This window comes from Haliaeetus albicilla, chromosome 1 (genome assembly GCF_947461875.1).
Source record: "Haliaeetus albicilla chromosome 1, bHalAlb1.1, whole genome shotgun sequence".
Classification (NCBI taxonomy): domain Eukaryota; kingdom Metazoa; phylum Chordata; class Aves; order Accipitriformes; family Accipitridae; genus Haliaeetus; species Haliaeetus albicilla.
Genome location: NC_091483.1, coordinates 34,482,952 through 34,504,890, shown reverse-complemented (window position 1 = coordinate 34,504,890; position 21,939 = coordinate 34,482,952). Strand labels below are relative to the sequence as shown.

The 21,939-nt window shown below is 45.5% G+C and overlaps 2 protein-coding genes across 3 annotated transcripts; one reads left to right on the top strand and one right to left on the bottom strand.

Moving 5' to 3' along the window:
* The first annotated feature begins 1,606 nt into the window (after nt 1-1,606).
* On the top strand, nt 1,607-21,563 carry LOC104312517 (probable E3 ubiquitin-protein ligase HERC3). Its single transcript, XM_069784754.1, has 23 exons — nt 1,607-1,718; nt 2,736-2,868; nt 3,517-3,593; nt 4,165-4,386; nt 5,151-5,242; nt 5,837-5,967; nt 6,744-6,892; nt 7,210-7,286; nt 7,588-7,682; nt 8,908-8,967; nt 9,526-9,628; nt 9,790-9,973; nt 10,303-10,481; nt 11,330-11,428; nt 12,638-12,742; nt 12,817-12,939; nt 16,183-16,323; nt 16,438-16,604; nt 17,671-17,737; nt 17,970-18,049; nt 19,093-19,276; nt 19,661-19,760; nt 20,347-21,563. The coding sequence occupies exons 1-23, from the start codon at nt 1,664-1,666 to the stop codon at nt 20,559-20,561; spliced, it is 2,838 nt and encodes a 945-aa protein (XP_069640855.1). The 5' UTR covers nt 1,607-1,663; the 3' UTR covers nt 20,562-21,563.
* On the bottom strand, nt 14,757-16,076 carry LOC104313667 (phosphatidylinositol N-acetylglucosaminyltransferase subunit Y). 2 transcript variants are annotated; one of them, XM_069784824.1, is made up of 2 exons: nt 15,848-15,988; nt 14,757-15,681 (listed from the first exon to the last, which is right to left on the bottom strand). In XM_069784824.1, the coding sequence occupies exon 2, from the start codon at nt 15,504-15,506 to the stop codon at nt 15,276-15,278; it is 231 nt and encodes a 76-aa protein (XP_069640925.1). In that variant the 5' UTR covers nt 15,507-15,681; nt 15,848-15,988; the 3' UTR covers nt 14,757-15,275. The 2 variants fall into 2 exon arrangements, with proteins under 2 accessions (XP_069640925.1, XP_069640917.1); XM_069784816.1 differs by having other exon boundaries at nt 15,312-15,681; nt 15,848-16,076.
* Nucleotides 21,564-21,939: the final 376 nt, after the last annotated feature.

The window sequence follows — 21,939 nt, the reverse complement described above, 5'->3', positions numbered from 1 at the left end:
CAGTTCTAGCTATAAAACCCATTTTGCGCAGTTCACCTCTCTCCTCTGTCTCCTGCCAGTTGCCAGGCATCTCCCTCATGGGCCCCCAGATTCCTTTTGGTCAGGCTATCGCAAGCCCTGACACCTCCTGGGCAGAGAACCGCAGGGTGTTTGAGGACCCTGCAGTAGCTTCCCAGAGCAAGCCTTTCTGACATGAAGTCACTGTCAGCAGGCCACTTGGCAGGAAGAAAAATGTAGCTCCAAATGGAAGAAGGACATCAATGCGTGTCCTTTCCTCCCCTCGAATCTCCATTTCTTCATTTCTGTGCCAAACAAGAGGCGAATGCCCTTGCCTCTGCTTGGTTAGTTTTTCCCTCCAAGGAGGAGGCGTTAGTTCGTACTTTGGTGCCGAGGGACCTCTAGTGTCCCTTCGTAGCTTGTGGTTTGGCCTCACAGCTCTGGCTGGGCATTTCTTGATCTCAAGACCTTCCTATGTACTGTGGAAGGAGATAAGGTCCTCGCAGTGTGCGTAGGGAAGTGGCTGGGAAAGACAGGCTGGGTTGCTTCTCCCTGGAGGAGAAGTCAGTTACTGTATGCCCCAGGTTCACCTTGCTTTGCTTCCGCAGCTCCTCTGCATCCCTTTTTCTTCACCCCGGGGGCCTCTGTGTGCCTTTTTGTGTGCCATAGGCTGCTCCATTCAAATATATTACGTTAAATGCTTCTGGTGTCTCAGTAATGAATTTTCCACTGCGTTTCAGTGAACACCAGTATAAATTGGTAGATTCATGTTGCGCTTTGTGGGACTTTTGTAGACTGCCCCACCAAAATCCGTGCTTAGTATTCAGCAGCATAAAATTTTCTTAAGCAGATTGAATTTAATTCATCAGTGGAAGCTATTAGGAATACAACAAAAGCGCTCTTATGTGTTTTGATCCATTTCATCGTTCACATGGGTATCCTTTATTCCATCATTAAGATGGTCCTGCATGCATCGCTCCAGTGAGAAAGAGTGGGAGGTGGGGCAGGCTGGGCAGCCTTTCTTTGCGGGGCCGGGGGGACCTTCCCGGGTCTTTGAAGGCAGGGGGAGATTTAGCAGACGGTAGGAGAGACTCTGTGAGAATGGAAGCGGATGGTCTTTAACTGCCGATGTCTTTCTAAACCGGGCATTTCACTTGCTGCTTGACTTCACCCAGCCAAGCAGCTCCTCTTGAATTTGCGCGGGCTCTTCCTCAGGGTACAGCGAGCAGCAGAGTAGGTCTCTGAGCTTACAGAAAGCTGCAAAGGATGGACACAGGTGGGACACTGTCCCAGGTGAATAACGAAGTCAAACGGGAGTCTTTTCCCCACGGAAAAGCCCGGCACCCTTCCGCCCGCTTTCTGGTTTCCCTTCTCCCCCCGCCTCGCCCTCAGCAGCAGCCGTCTCCCGCAGACCGCGGGGAGAGCCGGCCGTTCGCCAAAGCCCGGCGGCTCACACGTTTCCAGCGCAGGGCTCGGGAGTTTCCCGGCTCCGGGGATCCCAGGCACCGGCCGCTCTCGCTCCTCCTCCCGCTGCCGCGGCACCCGCCGAGTTTCGATTCCTGTTTCCCTGCCGGGGCGGAGCCATTCCGGTTTCCCCGCCGGGGCGGAGCCTTCCCGGCGCCGTCCCCGGAGCCGTCGAGCTGTCGGGGCGGCCAGCGAGCGGGGGATGGCGGCGGGACGGCGGCAGCAGCGGCGGGGCGGCCGGCGGCGGGGCACGGGAGGTACCAACCGGCGGCGGAGCGGCTAGAGCCCGGCCCGGGGTGGGAGCGTCCCGGCCGAGGGCGGACCCGACCCGCCGGAGCCGTGCGCGTCGCGCTGGGGGGGGTGTGAGACACCCCCACCCCTGACGGGTCCGCGGAGATGAAAGGGCTGAGGTTGGGGTAACCTGCTGGGAGGCCTCTCGGGGAGAGCGGGCCGCGGCATGAAGTGCTGAACCGTGTCACAGTGTGCGGCAAGCGGGGGAGGCTGGAGGGAGGGAGGGAGGGAGGGAGACCGTGCCGGGGAACAGACGTGAATGATCCTCTCTGGTTACATGTCGGGGTTAAGCTGGGGAGGTGTGAGAAGGGTGGAGAGCGAGTCTCCGGAGGTGCTAGGTGAATCAGGGAAGGCTGTCCTGAGTGATGACCGCCTGTCACGCTTGGGCATCCCGGCTCTCGGACGCTTGTGCTGCAGCAGGGCTACACGCAAGTAACTGAGTAGGTCTGGGTCGGGAAAGCACCTGCAGCCCCTCAGCTGTAGACGAGAAGGGACTTCCTTCTGCTGTAAATAGGCAATGTGTGAATTTTTCTGTCATCGCTTCTCCAGCGTCTTGTAAAACATCTGACTTCGAGGCATGCCATCCCGAAGGCTGTGGCAAATCTGGGCAGGTCAGATGCCTCAGAAAGTGCTTTATCTCCCCAGGGCACTCTCCACAGCTGTGCAAAAGTAACAGAGCGTGCTTCTGCTGACGTTTTGCTGATCGCCTTGGGAGCTGGTGGCACATCAGCCTAAGAGGTGGAGAAATGTCTTTTAGTGATAGACGGGAGAGTTGTCTGGCATGAAACCAAGCAGTGGGCTGGACACTGAAACCCCAAGAGGCCTGAGCAAATAAGTCATACACACTTGTCTCACTTCTTCCTGAGGAGCAGAAGCTCTTGGTGAAAGCAGTAGCACACAGAGATCTTGGGGAGGGGGCCAAGATGGTTAAGATGCCTGCTGCCTTAGCGTGACTGTTGTGCCTGTCTGTATTGGTTCTGCAGAGCACACGCAGTCGCAGAAGAATGAGAAGGTGCAATGCTCAAACCACGACGCGACACATACGCTCGTTCTCTCCCACAACGGGAAGCTTTCTGAACACTGGACTACAGCCTCAGCTGACTGCTCTAAGACGAGGTAAGAAGCTCTCATGGAGTGGAGGTATGGGTGGTAATGGTCAGAAGATGTAGCCCACTTTTCCTAAAGGTAACATCCAAGAGACTGAGGTGTGTTCCTGTTGTAGAGAGGGAGCTGGAACACACACGTTCCTAGGACCCAAAACTTTATCTTCTTTTTTAACCAGGCAAGAAGTGCACTGATTTTGAGGGGAATACCAAGATCTGAGCTGCTTGGGATGCACAAGAGACAGGTTTCTCTCAAACTTAGTAAGGGTTGGTAGCACATACCAGAGTAATGCAGGTGACCTGCAAACCACACGTGGGAAAGCTGCAGGTGAAAGACTCAAGCACATCTGAACCTTGCCACCTTCTGATTAATCTGTGAGGGTAACCATCATCTAAAAATGGCACAGCAGTTTGCTATGGGATTTTCTGTTAGCTTGCCCAGGGCTGAGCCTGACTTTTTTCCAGCTTTCCGTGGTGCAAAATACAATCAAATCAGTTAGACCAGCTGCAGTAGGCTAGCATCAGAGCAGGGTGAATCAACTGACGGGTGACCTGTATTTTTCCACGTAATTCCTGCTAAATGTGCTAGGATCTTCTTCCTTGACTTTGTCTCACAGCACAGCATCTATCTACTTTGATTTTTTTTTCCTTATTTTTGTAGGCTGGTGAAAGGACTAGGAAACCGAGATATTGTTCAAATAGCGTGTGGGGACCAGCACGCCATTGCACTTTCCAGAGGTAGCCTCTTTCAAGCACACTTTTCCTCCAAACGGGAGTCACATTATGGCAGGCTTGCTCTCAGAAGGGAGAGTTTGAACTACTTCCAGTAGTTGGTGACACCATTAGAGAGTAATGAGTGGTGGGTAGGGGACACAAAGTGCGCTGGCTATCAGCTCTGCCCTTTCCTCCCAGCACCCAGGGACCTACAGCTCTGTCTTTCTCCAGTTCCTGAGCACTACCCCTCCGCAAAGGTGTGTTGTGGAGAGCAGACGTGGCTGCCCCACTCTGCGGTCACCAGACCTGCTCATTCTTAAGTTGGAGCACCTCTCTGGTTGGGAACTTCTTGCAAGTATGGCTTTAGAGCTGGAAACACCCTGCCTTTATTCTTGCTGTACTGAGTCACACGGGCAGCATGGGACTGCCCTGAAGGGGTCAGAAGCAAACAGGGAGATCTGGCTGCTGCTGCTGCTGCTGGTCTCACCTTGGAGCTAGGTCCCTGAAAACACTGATTTTCACTCCCACTCCCAAAGTGCAAAGACTCAAAGGAAGCAGTGAGGCTGAGCTGTTTCCTTTTATTCTGTGCGTGAAGGAGGTCAGCTCTTCACCTGGGGCCAGAACACCCACGGACAGCTTGGAGTTGGGAGCCAAAGCACGCTCATTCCCCAACCACAGCTGGTGGAAAGACTACAGGGCATCTCACTTGCTCAGATTGCTGCTGGAGGAGCTCACAGCGCTGCCGTGTCACTCTCTGGAGCTGTCTACTCCTGGGGAAAGAACGATTTTGGACAGCTGGGACTTAGAGACACAAGAGGTAAGGAATGACAGCAGCAGGAAGGTGTTTTCCTGGTCAGTGGGCTTACTGCAGACACAGGAGTGGCTCCTCAGGACCGGCAAGCCTCTTTGGAGCAGCAGTGGACAGTAAAGTCTTTTGAAGAAAGTATATCTGGATGAGGTCTTTGTTTTCTGACCAGGAAAGGCATGCAGGGACAAAGGATTTAGGGATTGTATTTCTACAGAGAACTTCCAATCATTTTATGTGGCCAGCTGGATAGCATGGGCTTTTAAACCCATATGTCTCAGAGGTCTCTTTCCACTCCCATTCTCTCTCCAGGCAGTCTTGCATGAAAGAAATTAATTTTATACCTCTTTGCCTTCTTTAATTCTCTGTAAACACAAGGTGAGAGAAGAATTAAAATCACCCATTTTCTTCAAGCCTAGAAGGCTAGAGCAGAGTTGCCGTAGCCAGACAGAACCTGAAGTCAGCAGGATCTGAATGAGTCTGCACCCTTGAGAGTCAGATATTTTGAAGCCAAGTACCTTTTGGCAAGCAGATGTGAAAGCACTGTGTTTTGTTGCAGATCAAATGTAAATGAAAAGAAAATACTATAAAAAAGAACATTATGAGAAAAAAGTATGTTCTAGTGGAGGGTAGAAAACAACTCAAACCCAAGTTGTAAATACATGAATTGCTGTAAGAGAGGACTGGAAAGTGCTAAAACACCCTATTTTCTAAATCTTTCTTTGTGTGAGACCCCCCAGTACTCTTCCACTTCAGCAGTGCTATCTTCTTTCCAGACAGGGACTGCCCGTCATACATTGGAGCATTAGAGCACTGGAAGACTGTATTTATCTCATGTGGGGCAGATCATACTGCAGTTCTCTCCAAGGTGAGTCTGAAATGGAAAGTCAGCATCCGAGACCTCACCCTGCAAGAAAAGATACATTGCTAAAAGTCAGCATGGAGAAATTAGGATGGCAATGCCTGCTTCCATCCAAGTCTGAAGACAATCCCTAAGGGATGCTAACTAAGCTATTGGGAAAATTGGCCTTTTCTCAGATTCCTGTCACCTGCATGTAAACTTTTGCAGGGAAGTGGTGAATGGGAATCCTGGGGCAAAGAGGTGCAATTCAACTCTCAGTATTTTTGAAAATATTGTCTTTTTTTGTAGCATGTTGGTGACTTAAGAAGATGTGAACAATAGCTAATTCACTAGAGTTTACTCATACAACTAAAACTATTAAACATCAGGGAATTATTCTCAGGAGTTAAATTGCTTTTTTCAGGAGTTAAATGATTTGGACATTAGACAATGTAAGATTAGGCTTGGCACGAAGTGAACTCTACCTGTGTTTGAATCAGGGATGTTTTAAATCAAGTCCCATATAACGTATTGTGTCTTGCTGGTTCTCGCTCTCGGTGGTGACCATTTGAATGCCGTTAATAATGCAGTGATCCTGTTGTTTGCTTCTTCATTTTCAAGGAGGGGTTGGTGTGCACCTTTGGAGCAGGAGGGGCTGGCCAGCTTGGTCACAACTCCACACGGAATGAACTTACACCTCGTGTGGTGGCTGAGCTGTGGGGAGCAAGAGTTTCGCAGGTTGCCTGCGGCAGGTGGGAAAGTACCAATGACATGCCTTCCAAGGTCAAGGTCTTAGGGGAATCACTGAAGAACAGTAGGGGAGGGGAGTCACCATGATGTTCAAATCCCTGTATCCCAGTAGGCCAGCACTGTCAGAATATCGTCCATTCCTCATGTGTAAGCCACCCTCCTGCCACAGCCCCTCTGAAAGCCGAATCCTCAGCCCATGCCGAGCAGATGGAGGGGGCTGCAAAAAATACCAGAAGCCCTTGGTTTTTGCTCTTTTAAGAAATGAAGGGTGTACTGGGTTCCAAAGGGCAAAAGACTGTGAAAAGCCTGTGTCAAGAGAGTCACAGAGTTCCCGTCCACTTTGACAAACTGGTGGGTCCTTAGAAGGAACCAGAGTGGTGATAATTATCCAATTTCATTCTGCCTTTCTGGAACAGGGCCAGAAAAAGTCTCCTGTTGACTTTTCTGGGCTTTATATCAGGAGCATAGAAGTTGCGCTTGAAAAAATGGAAGGGCGTGAAGCTAGCAAGCCATAACACTTTATTTTTGTATGTGGAACCAAGGTAAATCACAAATATTAGAGGATAGCATAGGGAATTTGAGTCCGTATGTTTCTTTATTGCTGAATGTTTATGCAAGGAAGGGTCCTATGACTTTGGTTAAAGGGGTTCTGTAGCTGAACTGTTGGGAGTTTTAAAGGCAAGCCTCAGCTATCCACTCTGAAAATGTATCTCTAAATTTTATTCTGACTAGCCCAATGGTATGAGCTTATTATGACTATTATTCTTTTTCTGAACAGACAGCACACGTTAGTCTACGTCCCCTCCTTGGACAAAGTCTATTTGTTTGGTTCTGATGAAGAAGGACAGCTGGGACATGAGAGAACGCCTACTCAGTTGATACCACTTCCCATCAATTCACCAGTGAATACTGGAGAATCCTGTCAGGGTAAGGACTATTGCAGATGTGTACAATCTATATTCATTTCTTCTAGGGCAATGCTTGCTTTCTTGATTTCATGTTTGTACTGAGAGGCTAACATTATGTCTCATGCTTGCTTGGTCATCCCAACAGATTCTAGCAATGGATAATTCCATTTGCTGCTTGATTTATAATCGTGGGTAATGGCCACATAGGATCAACTTTTAGACAGACAGCAACTATCTGAGGGATTTCTTTCCTGTTCCACATCTGTGCACTGAATTCTCTGAAGATAATGACTGTCTCTTCAAATGTTCCTTTGAAAATATTTTATTCTTTCACAGAAAACAACACATCACAAGAAGTGATTGAAATTGTTGCAGGAGGAAACCAAAGTATTGTCCTTTGCAAGAAGAACGAGGTATGTGCATATTTGATCATGGCTTCTAATTTTACCATTGTTGACATTACTGCTGGAAACATTTGGATTTTCCATTCTGCTTTTAGTGCACCAAGTTCATGTATGTCTCATGCTTACACAGAAACTAACTTGTAGTGCGATTATATATCTGTTTGGTGGTTAATGCATCTAGATCATTTGCAGCTGGATGACCATTTTGTTCATACTTAGGCTGAAATTTTCTTGTAATGATTGGCTTGAAAAAAAGAACCCCATCTGCTAGACCTGTAATCTCATCAATACTTTCACGCATTTCATACAGAATTCCTATTTGAATGGAATTGCCACTCTGAAGGATGAAGATGTGGACACATGGATTTCTAATTTCGGTTTGCAACACTGGGAGAGTATAAAAAAGTAAGTCAGAAACCTGCTGGTTTTGTTTTTTGTTTTTTGTTTTCTCTGATACATGATTTTCTCTAAAAATTATTATCCTTTGGAGGCTATTGTAGGAACTGATATTCAAGAATTTAGCTGAGACAGAATCTTGTACCCGGACTTCTTACTTAGGTTTTGCACAGGAAAAAGAGATGTTGATGAGCAACAGCCCTTTGATAACCCTTTTGCAGGAACAGAGCAGATGTACTGCCTGGCTTCAGAGGCTTGTCCTCCTCTTCTTGCACAGGATGCTTGTTAAGTTGATGAAGAGCCAAAAAGTTAAATCAGTGAAAGATTTGGTCTGCAGGCCGAGGCCTTGTGCAAAAATCATAATGCAGAGTACCCAAATAGGAATGTTTCGTGTGTGTCAGCATTTAAAAATTAGTGATCCCTTCTTTAGTTACCCATTTTAAAAGCAGTAAGTATATACTACTGTGGGAAGTCTTACACTTACAGCTGAGAATTATGATTACATAGTCTTTTTTCAGATCTTACATGGGAAGTTATTTTCTTTGGGCAAGTCTGACTCCAGCTGCTGATTTAGCACATTTAAAAATCTTGGCTGATTTGGATCTCAATGTTCCCCTGACAACTTTTAGTATGGTTTAGATCATATGGGAAGTGGTTGTTGAGAGAGTGAGAGAGAGAAAGGGTTCTTTCCAGATACCAATAGGAAGTGCCTGACAGCAAATCACTTGATAAAATAGCTGCTTTAACAAGAATAGAGAACCAGGAATACAGGTAGCATGTAAGTCTAACATCCCTTCGGACACTGGGAACCCAGCTTTCATGCAGCAGCAAATGGATACCCTGATGGATTTTCCCTCAGTGTGCTACAAAGATCCCGTCCGTGGAGGGGTGCCTCCTCCCTCCCATGCCACACTGCCTTTTATTTTGCATAACAAACAAAACCAGGCAACGTCACAAGCTGTCAGGAGAAGATATCTCCATCATAACACCCACCAGCGAGCGACACAGGCTGGCATGGGGCGCTTGAGCAGGTTCCCTTACAAGGCCCAGGGGAGCAGAGGTGGCTTGCTGATGATCACTAACTCCTCAAATACAGTGTCTTCTGCACTGCTCTCAGTACAGTGGTGCCAAGAAAAATTTTATGTGGTCAGGTGCAGACATACTTGTACCCATGGTTTTTGTTCGTTGCTACTCATGTTGAAAGAATTGACTTTGGTTTGTTTTTTACTGTCAGGAATATCAGACTGATCTTTTCGTCTGAGGCTTGCATCAATGGAAGCTTCCTGGAGAAAAGGTAGCGTGCGCTGACTTAGACATAACAGAATACATTGGCTGCATGTAAACTGACCAGAAAGTGTTATTGTAGGCCACATATGTAGAGAAGATGAGTCGTATCTGAATTTGCAAGAAGCAAGTCTGTATTTTTCAAAGCCCAAGCTAAAATTAAGGGATTTTTATCCCCCAGTCCTACTGAAATTTGCTGTAGAAGCTCACATTCTAGCAGATTATCCTATAGTGACATTTGACAGATGATGATAATCCCTTTAGGCAATATTACAGCTCCCAAAGGATCCATAATAGCTCCTCCTGGCACTGAAGTGCAAGTCAGTTTAGGGTGAAACAGAGGAAGCCTACCATTAACAGTGCACAGCCACAGAAGACAGGAAGGACAGAATATTAAACAGGTCACACCACAGTGAGACTGTCTTCTTAGAACAGAATAAAATTATAGCCGCTGGAGCTGGGGCTGAACTTTCCAAGTATTTTCTGATGTTAGGATGCTTCACTATTCATTCAGTAACAAAATCCAGCTTATCACATCATTTGGTGTTCTTTTTTTCCTTTGTGATAGAGACAAACATTTCAAAACTTCCAAAGACTTCTCGGGTGTAGACTTACCAGAAGTGCAACGTTTTTATGAGAAGATCAGCAAGAAGCCAAAAGTCTTACAGGAGGTAAGGATTCAATTTAAGGATTCTCACTACGCAGATACTGAGGAGGTCTGGATTTGTGCATGAAACTTGGGAATTTCATGGCAACCTAATTCATAGATGATTTTGGCAAAACATAATTGCATTTTTAACCCTTGTCTCTTTTTTTTTTTTTTCCTCTGAAGGTGCAAAAGGAGATTGAGAGGTTACTGCCATCATTGTCTTCCTCTCCCATCTCACCTGAAAATTTTAGAGTCTACTTGGTCTTGCCTTTCCTTCTTCAGGGAGAGGATGACAGCTCTTATCATTCTCTTGGGCTTCTAGCAAAAGCCATCATGAAGCTCCAGCCAAAGGACCTGCAAACTCTTGGTAGGGTTTTATGATGATAGAACTGAATGATTTAAATACTTGATCATTTTTGGCTGTGGAGCAAGAGTTAGTATCACTGATGTAATTTGTTCCAGAGTTCAGCCAAAATAAATGCTTTCAGTAGAATTAGAAACATGGGGACTACGCAGCAAGACGCAAGAAAAAAACACACCTCTCAGTCTGAAATTTACTGGGTTTTGTAGTGCAAAATTAAGCTTTTTTTGTTGTTTAGTTCTTTTGATAAAAAGATAAAATGCAGCTTCATCCAGAAATTGCAGTTATTTGCATGTTACCTGTGACAGATACTTCACTAGCTGATTTCTTTACAGAATGCCTGTGGTCAAATCTAGAAACATCCTTTTTCAAGGAGCTGGTCATTCTGTATCAGAGGGTTTCCCAGAAAAATCTATCTCAATTTATCGTGGAAGTCAGAAGCTGCCACAGAAACCCCTTAAACCTGTACCCACATGAAACAGCTACTCTGCAAATACTGCAGATTCTTTATCAGGTGAGAAAGTGTTTGGATCCTGATTAGATAGGACATATCAGTACAAGTTAGAGTATTTTAATCCTTTTTACTTGTTGAATTCTCTGGGTTTCCTTCTTACAAGGGAACGTGGGGCCTTGTCATTTGACATTGCTTCAGGAATCTCTTTGGCTCTACACCAGCATAGCTTTGAAGGAATCCCACTCTTGAGCTGTGCCTGGGTGACCCTCTATAGAAGTGAAGAGCTGAAGTGTGTTACAGCCCCTGGCAGGGGGAGGGATGCTTTCAGTGGTGTGAGGAGTGCATGCACTGATGTGTACAGAGCGATGGATGTGGTGTCCATTACATAGCATGCCCATTCCCCTTTCTGCTGGTGAGACCCCTCGCCCCAGTAACATGCTTACAGCATTTAAAAGGCAACCCACCTGCCTGGCACATCATGGCTGCCACAGTAACGCTGCATGATGCTTTAAGAGTCCGTTACCCAAGAAATTTTCTGGGACAATAGAATTAGACCATTTTTAGCTGCATACGAACAAGGGGAAGAAAGGGGGCAATAACTGTATTCTTCTTGACAACCATCCTTTCTCCTGCTGAGATGTTCAAAGTTTAGGAAAGTCAAGAGCTCCTCATGGAGTCCTGTTAAGGGGTCTTCATTGTAAATGAAATTTGCTTTCCGGCTAGTTTATACATGGCTTTCTGAGACTTCTCACTGTTGAGTGAGCACTTCTATCCTTCCACTTCTCTGCAGGGTCTCAGAGCTGTTTCTGCAGAGAGCCCTGTTACTCCTTAGTCTTGTCCTGCCACATAGATGCATAGCTCACTTAGATCTGCTGACACCCCTTTTCATATTGCGTGTGTTGATGCAGGTGAACTCCAGAACTGGTTGCAGAGTACAAGAAAACAACTTCTATGTGCCTCAAGTGAAATTTATTATCAGATTGTGTTCGGTCATTAATACAGAAGAAGTAAGTATAAAATCTTACCAGCAGTGCAAACCACTTTTTTTTCTGTTTTATTTAAATGAGTTGATACATATGAAAGTCAGCTCTAGGCTCTAGCCAAGTACATCTCAAAGGCAATACATTTTCCCTAGTTCTCCAGCTGTTCTAAACTATGCAAGCCATTTACCGTCCCAGTATTTTAGGAGCTACAATAGCGCCTCTCCTGTGATGACCCCTGGTTCTGAGAGTTGGAGCTGTCTTCTAGCATCTTAAACGGCTCTATTTGCTTTGAACTGGTGAGCAGCGTGAAATAGCACCAGGAGGGATGGTTGCTATACTTCTTGTTATTCTGGATTTTATTATGTTTAATTAACAGAAATATTGTGAGGTCTCTTTAAAAGTTTATGTAGAAATCCTGTTGAGCATTTCAATTTACTTACATCTAAAACCAAAGGCGTGGTAACAAAAGATAATCTGTGAAATGGTTCATTTCTTGATGACATGAAGGAGTGAAAATTAGCTACCAAATGCAATTGGTGTCACAGGAAGCAGCTTGAAATAGAAATGTGGATAGTAGGGGCTTCCTTAGGCAAAAACCGCAGTTTTCTGGCAACTTGGCTGGAATTCACAGGGCAACTGCCTAATTCTTTCATAAGCTTTTGTTTGCTAAGTACCAATTTTGTAGCAATTAACCAGAGCGGAGGAGGAGGTTTGAGAAACAGTATAGAATCAAAAGTCAAATAGGACATTACCTGAAGTTGCTGCCCCATCACACTGGAGGTGTAACACTTTGAATTAGATTCTTTTGTACACTAATATCTACTTTTGGTATTACAGATAATAAACCCAACCATTTTAAACAACAATATACCATAACCTGGGTATCCAGGACATTTTTACTATGTGTTTTGGTTTAGCTGAATTGTGGAAGATGCTATTAAAATCACTCTCTCTCTGTTTTATTCTTGGGGCACTTTAACACAAGTGTCTGCCTGCACAGACAGTTCAGATGCCTGTCTCTCAGGGTTTCCCACCCACAGAAGTGTTTAGAAGCTGCTTTTAGGAAGTGTGCCTCTGTCAGTGTAGTGTTCTTGTACACAACAAGGGCATGTTTCAGAGATACAGAAGTTTGCCAGGGTACAGACTGGCAGTTCAGTCTGCACATGCACCCCTGAACTCTTGATTTTGCAAGAGAAATCAACATGTCAGCTTCTTTCTTCCTTGTCATTTCAGATGGTCCTATGGAAGCTGACCAAATATCCATGCATCTTTGACATGCAAGACAAGATCGTTGTTCATTATACTGAACGCAACGCTCTGTCCAGCCCCTTTAGTACTGTAAGTGTGGCCAATCTTTTTACGATTTAGAAGAGATAAACACACTGCCAACAGACTGTTACTTCAATCTTCAGATACACCTATTAAGGATGGGCCACGAACAGTGGATTTTCCCAGTCAGAAGACACTGCCTTCTGCAAGACATATGGACCCATTTAAATGACGCACCAACCCAGCAATTTAGGAGGATCTTAACGGTAAGATACTAAATAGTATTATTTGTTAGCTCTGAATATATTGCTGCAGCATTTTTTGGTTTTCAGTGTTGCTGAAGCATTGGTAGAAGGGTTTCAGTATTCACCGAGCATACAACAAAACAACTACTCATGAAAGTACTGTAAAACATGTTCTATGGGGGATGGAAAGTAAATCTGGAAGGCAGTATCTTACATTCTTATTGCAGGTAGCCATTAAGCTTTGCTGCAATAAGTTAAATTCAAGTGGCAGTGCTATTTACTGTGAAGTTGCTTTGGGGTGATGTAATAGGATTGCTCAGGAAACTGGTAATTGGCAAAGTCCATTACTATTACTGCTAGACTGACTTTAAAGGCTCTAGGCTAGTTTGCTGTACATGAAAAACCTGGTGGCTGGGGAGCCAGCCTTAGAGGCCAGCAAGCAACATAGCCACAAAAGCCATTCCTCTCAACGAGGTGCTGCCTGAAGGGAAAGGAAGGATAGCGCCAGCAAGAGAGATGAAATGCTGATTATAATGCTGCTGTCTCCACATGGCTTTAGTCTGCGGTTTCCACACAAACCCAAAGGTTCTGGCAGCTGTATTTTCAGCAGATATCGCAATGCTAGCCCTGCCCTGCAAAAGCCATTAGATGGCTAACATGGGAACAGGGCACCTGCCCAGAGCAGAGCTCAGCTCAGGGACCATGTACGGTATCAGTCACAAGGGCTGTCAGAGTCTGGCACCACACCTGTGCAGCAGGAAATACCAATCTCAGTGCCTGATTACCCAGTTCTGGTTCTTTTGAAGTGAGCCTTCTTGCCAACCAGAGCTGTCAAAGCTTTTCCTTCCTGCACACTTAGGAGAAGAGTCACAACGGTTCCTAGAGCTACCTTTCCTTCCCTCTTCCTCACTACAGCCACTGAAAGAGGTGTTTATTTACAGAGGCAATATGGCTTGTGCTCTGTACTGTCCTCTGGATCTGGAGTCTCTGTTCACTGATTGTACAAGGGGCCCCAACAAACAGCTGCACTTAGGTAGTCAGCCTTCGAATACACCTCTTGCGGGCACTGCCTTTGATACTGTGCCCAACAGCATTATTTGCCCAGCAGCAGCCCAATCAATTTGACCACATTATTAGTATCCCACCAAGAGACACTGAGATCTGCAGTATTTACAACTTGGTGCTGCATTTCTGAATTTTTCAGCAGGTAAGGGACATTGGTGTGTCTTGTGTTGCAGATATAACCCACCCAATAACAGAACATAAAAAAGAAATCCTTGTAATAATAGATTATCATAGCATTAACCTCTCCCCTTCATAGCTCTGTCCTGTGAAGACATTTTGTCAGACAGTACCGAGTACATAGTTCTTTGCACCCCACACCTTCATAGTGGTCTGTCGCTCCACTCTCTAGCGTTGCCGTAAATGAAAAGAGGGAAGGTTGAGGTATTTAGCAGAATTATCTTCTGTTCCCCCTCTAGTGAGGAGGATAGTGCTAAGGGGAAAGACACTTTACATACTTAAACAGCATTTGTAGCTGCCAACTTGGCTACCAAATCCTGGGCTCAGTTGGAGTTGTTTCTCCTCTAACCTGTCAGGTGACGCCTCTTTAACAAAGATGACCCAGCCTGGCTATCAAACTTGGGCACTCAGAGTCACTTAACAAATAGTACAGGGACATACATCTCCTAAGCAGACAATGGAATATGTTGGAAGCCACTTTAACAAAACCCCCAAATGCAGAAGTACATCTTCTCTGCAGTGCTGTCATCTCCCCATCTTTTTGTTTTTTTAAAAAAAAAAGGCAAGCAAGCAGCTACTGGACATACAGACATGAGTATCATCCAACTAAATTTCTTCATTTAAGTCAAGTTTTGTTATTGAACATCAGCCCAATTTATTTTATGTTCTTCTGACAGTGAGACTGATACATTTCAACACACACATCAGCTCAAAACAAAACTAAGCCTCATAATTCAAAGAAAGATTCATATCACTGCATGTTGTCATTGCTTATTATTTAAGATCAGTTATTTCAGTCAGGCTACAGTTCTTCCTTGTAAAAATGATCACCACCTAGAAGATTTTCATTAGTGCCACTACAAACGCACAACACTCTTGAAGGGATCTGCTAGAAGGAATTAGTGCTTCTTGTTATTCCTCCTCTTTATCTGCCTTAGCAGTAATTAAGTAATAGGCTGCTGCAGAGGACTTCATACAGTTCCAGATACTACTAGGAAGATGACGACAGTCACTAGTGCCAGAAAGGGAACTCTCTCAAATCAACTGCAATACCCAATGAGACTAAATAAACCACGTTGCTTTAGAGAAGCCCAGGGATTATCAAGTGCATCGCGCTAGTTGTGCCTAAAAAGCTTAATCCCCATCCAGGTCCATAGGTGGAAGAATACATAAACCGGTATTGTAACAGGAAGGAGGAGACTGTAGAAACATAAGCTGTTTGTGCTGGTGCAGCCCTGCGGGAAGGTTTCGTCTACGCTGGCTGAGTAAAACAAGCCTGCTAGGGATAGGAGGGGAACAAGTACAGTCAGGGTGGGCAGGGAGGGGAGCATGCCTCCTCCAGCCATCGGCCCCAGTTTACCCCTGTGGCTGGTGGGTCCTCAGGGCTGCTTCGAGCCCTCAGCTGGGGGCTTCTTCCGAGTCGTCCTGGCAGCCTCCGGGATCATGTTCGGGATGCCGTCGATGATGGGGTATGCAATGCCCAGCTCCTCGTTAATGAGCTCGTTGGTAGCTTCCTCGTACCTGGCCGGGCGAGTCAGGGGAAGAAAACAAAAAAGAACCAACAAAACAAAAAGAGGAGTGAATCACCGGGGTTTGCCCTTTGGCAGCCCCTCTCGCTCGACTCGGGGCAGCGGCAGGCCAAGGGCGGGCAGCCAGAGCTGCTCTCCCGCCGGCCCCCGCCCCTCACCTCAGCGGCCGCTTGGAGAGCGGGCACACCAGGAAGCGCAGCAGGGACGGCTCTAGCGGCTGCGGCCGCCCCGAGCCCGAGCCCTGCCCCGGGTCCGGGTCCTGCCCCTGGCCCTCGCCGCTCGCTGCGCGGCCACCGGCGGCCGCCCGCCGCAGCACCGCCGCCACCGCTCGGCGCCCGCCGCCGCCACCCAGCATGGCCGCCCACCCGGGCCGCCGCTTCCGGCGCGCCCGCCAACCCGCCCCGGGCTGCGCTAACGCGCACGGTGGTTCCGCTCTCCGCCGCCGGTGCCGGTGCCGCTCTCCCCGGCGCTATGGGTGTCTTGGGGCTCGCAGGTGTCGTTCGTGGGCGAGACGGGACGGGACGAAGGCGGGCCGTCCCAGGAGCTCTTCAGCGTCGCCGCCAGGACCCTCTGCCAGCCCAGCACCGGGGCCTTCCGCCGCCTGGCCTCCGGCCTCGCGTGGTTCCACAGCCAGGTGAGGGACCGGCCGGGCGGCCGCAGCAGCCCCGCGGAGGTGGGGAGCCTGCTCCCGGGTAAAAGGCAGTCACGGCTTTCTTTCTTTTCTTTTTATATTCTTTTTTGTAACCAGGCCTCGAGCTGCGAGCACACCTTCTTCCGGATCGGGATGCTGTGCGGAATGGCCCTGTATAACGGGTGCATGGCGCCCTTCCCCTTCCCCAGGGCGCTCTACAAAAAGCTACTGGGCCTGACGCCCACCCTGGAGGACCTCGAGGAGCTGTTGCCCGCCGCAGGCCGGTACGAGCCGGCCACGGCCCGAGCTTTTGCTGGGAAGCTACGGCCGAAGCGGGTCTCCTAGCTTGACGATGTGCACGGAGATCCCCAGGGCCCTGTTTGTCGTACCCCCGGCAGCTGCATTTGCCATTGCGGAGCTGCTAAAAGCCGCAGATTTCCAAGGTGGTCCTTGTCCAGGGCATGGGCCTTGCTCTCGAAGAGAGGCTGGCATCGCCAAAATAGAGAGCCGAGCCCCGTGGCTTAGAAGGGGTCAGATTTCTGCTCCGCGTGAGCTCAAGTCCACACTGTGAATATGTAGTTCAAAACACTTCGAGCTGTAGTTCGGACTTGCAAGAACTAAGCATCCAATTACTAATGTTGTTTTTTTCTCCAATTTACTAATTAGCAGTTTCCACAATGTTGTTTTGCACAAGCGCAGTATCACCATAGGCTGCAGTTGTGCCAAATCTGAGAACCTGCACGCAGGGTTTCCAGCCGCTGGGAAAGGAGATTTCAGGCAGATAGGGCAGGGAGAGGTGCTGCTGCCACCAGCATAAAGCTTCTAGGCTGCTGAAGCTCAGCTTTCCACTCAAGTGCTATAAACAGCCAAGAAAATGAGAACCCCTTCCCACAAGCCAGTGACTGTGTTGAGGTACAAGAGAGCCCTCAGTGGACTGAAACATCAGGTTGCCTGCAATACTCTCTGAGAGGTGCTGCACCCCAAAATGGTTCTCCCAGATCATCCCACTGGTCCACACTTAATTCCTCACTAGATGATATCTGGAAGAACAAGGCTGTGGTCCAAGCCCACTCGCCACTGAAGTCTGTGTAAAGTTATCCCCACACAGTGTGGGGAAGGACTTGCCTGGAATCCTTCACGGTGAAGGCATTTGCCCTCAGCTCGTGGCAGCAGCAGGACATAAGTGCATAGATCAGTTTAGGGCCATATATGAAGGTTCTTTGTGAGTATAGGTGTTTGTATGTATATGCATTCAAATACTGCTTGTCAAAGGATGGTTTTCAGCAGAATTTGAAAGTGCCTTGAATGATCATATTTCTTCTCTCTTTTTTCCCTTTTGTTTTTCGAAAGGAATCTTCAGGGAATTTTGGATGAAGAATGTGATCATATCCTTGAGAGCCTGGACCTGAACTTCATGGTGAGACATTGTGCCATCCAGACATGCCATGCATGTACCCAGGCAAGACAGTGTCCCACTGCAAATGACACAACTTGTCTGTAAACTGGTAAAAGTGCTATGTCAGGCCCTGTAAACTCAAACTAATAAAAGTGCTATGTCAGGCCCTGCAGAAAGAAAGAATGATAGATGTAGCACATATATATCTGTCATATATAGATATAGCATCCAATGTTTTCATTTATTTGCGTAGATAATGGAAGAGGGAGATTCCATGGTTGCTGTTGAACTTAAAAAAAATGGTGCCAACATTCCTGTCACAAAGGGTAACAGGTTGGTTTTCTTTTTTTTTTTTCTTATCTTGTTGTCTTGTTATGAGTGTATGAAATACCATATCTATACCCATCCCCATATACTCTTAGAAAATATTGAACATCAGCTTTGTGCTGTTGGTCTTGGTCCAATAGGTTGTATGCTTTCAGTTCTTGTATGTGCTACATACATACCAGACATTGGCAGTTTGTTCAATCAGTGAATAAGAAGGGGATCCTTGGACATCTTGGCATCTGCATATACAGAGATGCCTGGCCTTATCCGGGAAGTTCTTAACAAATGTATAAAATACCATTGAACAATATTTTCAGGGAAATACAGACAACTTGTCTGGGAAATCCAGCTATAGGTACACCTCTCTAAGTTTTTTTTTAACGAGCAAAATGTTTCCTGCTTACTTATCTTGTAAGTATCTTGTATGTAACAGAGAAGGAGCAATCTATCAATAAGGTATTGTGGCAATATTAACCTCAGCACAGGGGACAGAGAGAAATTCTGTGGCCTGAGCTATGCAGATGATCTGAGGACCCATAGGGATGCATGAAAGGTCTGTTTAGGAAGCTTGACGTATAGCATTTACATTGAGTTGATTGTACAAGTACAATGTCACTAAACAAATCCCCATCACAGTAGAGAGAAGAGTGAAACTGTACTGATTAGCAGCTGTGCGAATATTTATTTTGATTTCAGGGTAATTCTTGGGCATTCGGTGGAGTTTTGCTGAATTTACACCATTTAGGTCTGCTAGGTTCCATCTTAATAGTGAAGTGTCTGATAGGATTTCATTGGAGCGTTCACATGAAGTACAAGGAGTATTATCAAAATAAATCCATGTTGGCCAGCATTCTCTTCTATTTGTGATGATCCTCCCAGCTTATTCAGTGAATAAATAATTGCCAGTGATGACTGCTCTTGGTAAAGACTGAGTCTTTACAGTAGAGCAGGTCATACGGAATAAAGGAATAAGAAATAAAGTTCTCTATAATTCTCCTTTTAAAAAAGCACCTATTGCATTGCTTGATGGATTCAAAATATCTTTGCAGGAAAGAATTTGTTGACTTGTATGTGAATTATGTGTTCAATGAATCGGTACGGAAGCCATTTCAGGACTTCATGCAAGGGTTTTTAAGAGGCTGCCCGGCTAGGAAGTGGAAGATGTTTCTCCCTGCAGAGCTCCAGATTGTTCTCCAGGGACACACAAAAGTTGACTGGCATCTGCTGGAAAAGGTATTGGATACAAGCACAGTGTACTTCTGCTATCTGTGCTGAGCATAAACTCCTTCTGACCTGTTCTTTCATTGAGTGTGTAGGTTATGAACAGAAAAGAGAAGCTCAAGGGACTTTCTCTTTTTTTGACTTGTGTCGCTGGTTTGAGTCTGTTTCTGATCTACATCAGGTACAAGAATAAAGGGGACTAAAAATCAAGTTGTAGCTCAAGGATTGTCATATGAATCTTTGAAAAACAAATGAACAAGCAGATTCCGGAGGTTAAGAGGATTTGAGTATCTGTGAACAGGATTATAAAATTTATCGGATAAACTGTTGTTGCTTTAAATAAAAATGGAAATAGTGAGGATTAACTGGCCTGTTTTGTTTTTATCTCTTCAACAGAATGTGACGTACAGACAGTATAAAAAGTTAGATCGAACCATCAGGAATTTCTGGACTGTGTTTCATGAACTCCCAGAAGACAAAAAGAAAAAGTTTCTTGGTAATATATCAGGCATTTAAAACTTTTCATGGCCCTTTTTCTCCCCCACAACGCACATTTTAGATGCTTGCATATGAAAATACTATAGTTCCAAATGGCTTTTTAACATGTTCCCCCCGCCACATTTTCTAGTGAAAGCCACAAAGAATTGCACAGACACAGCTCTGACCCTCCTCACATCCCTTGACCGCCTTGAACCTTGCAATTACTTTATCCCTTCCTTTTGTGGTTATCAGTTGTTGGGTCAGACGCCTTAACTTGTGTGAGCAGGCTATGTTGACATAAGCAGTTTAGCTTTCTCAAAGGATCGCAGGAGCTGGCTCATCCTTTTTAAATGTGGAAGGTCAAACCTAGCCTGGGCTTTCTCAGCCACAAAGTCTATATAAGTAAAAGAGGGCTTATAATTATCACGAATCAGCAAGAGACTTTATTATATTCCGGTATAGTTTCAACAAAGCAAAATAATTAGCTTATGGAAATAGCCATATTTTTACACTAATTTTCCCTCATGATTTTCATCCTCTGATATTATCTTGTGTTTGTTTTTTAATTTGCTAACTTGTTTTTCTTTTTCCCCTTCCTTCAGCTTTTTTGTCAGGATCTGATCAAATCCCTGGCTACGGATTGGAACATTTTAAATTTTCTATTGCAGATCCTGAAGCAGAAAATCCAGATGAGCTCTATCCTTTTGCTAATACCTGCAGCCACATTTTGTTCCTCCCCAGATACAGCAGTAAAAAAATACTCAAGAAAAAGTTGCTGTATGCCACAGAGCATAATGAAAAATTTGGCTTGCCCTAACTCTTGGTCAGGAGCACTCTAAAGCAAAAATAAGACAACAAGTCTTTGGTTTCATTTGCAATAACAACTTCAATTTTCTGGTTTCTACCCTGCCTTATTTTTATTGCACTTTGTAAACTCATGAGTGTGTGTATTCAATGAGATTTTATATTGATTATAAAAATGAGCTTAGACCAGATACCTGATTGTTAGATAATAAAGTTAGGAAAGAAGAATCCTATTTAACATGCATCCAAGAAGCAAGCTGATAACCAAGTATATTTACATATATGTGCATCCTGTCTGCACTGTGCTGGTCTTGTTTAGTTGGTGAGGTTTCAGCAGCAGGGGTGCGGTGATTTGTGCATTACCAAACATATAGCCAGTATATGCTAAGCAGTCATCGTTGCAAGAGGAAGCTAGAGTAAAGTTTTCATCTGTATTAGTTAAGGATTCTCTTAGGGAGCACCTAACACTAAGGAGACATGTTCCTGCAAACTGTAAATTGAAGGAGCAGTTTGTGCTCCCCTGGATATGGCCTTCAACTTATCTGAGAGAGGTTCTTAGGATGAGGATTTGATAAGTCCTAGACTTTGTCAAGAGCTGTATTTGTAAAGCATTCATGGACTTTTTATTATTTAGTGTGATAACACTATGATATTTGTCATGTTTCTGTATATCTTCTAAGGAGATGTTTGGCAATTAAAAAAAATTTTAGGCTTGCAGAACAGCTCTGTCTACAGAACCCTGTGGACATGAGGCCTGCAGGGCTGCTGGAAGCTGATTGTCAAAACAGTGCATAGCACTGGCAAGATACTGAGAACATCAGGCAGGATGTGAAGGCAGGATGTGTATTTTTCTGTATGTTTTGCTTTGTGTAAAAATAAGAGAGAAAGAGAAAGAGAACAATCATGATTTTTCAGCAGTCTTTGGTGTGTTAAATGTGTCAGTGGACATATATATGTAAGGAAGACTTTTACTGTGTTGAACTAAATGATGATTGATTAAATTTCCACACCTGTAGTTGTGTTCTTCCTTTGTTAGGAAGCAGCGGCCTATGCGTGACAGTGTATCTGTTTTCTGTCCTTGTTGATATGGGGAAGCCATTCACAAGAGGAGTCAAAGGCTGTGTATTTCAAATAGGTGCATTGCATAGGCTGAACAAGTCAAGGTCTTTCACATTTGGTGCAGAATATGCTTTAGATGAACATAAAAATAGAAAGCGAGAAGACGACAGCAATTTTTACTTCCTGTTCTGTCTTGACTTTGTGTTGGGTATCACATGCACGCCCTCTTGGACCAGGGAGGCTGCCTCTGAAATGCCAGTAAATTATATAAACCTTTTTTTTGAAGTGACTGTTAGGCTAGTGCTTTTTTTTTTTTTCTTCAGGAAAGTAAA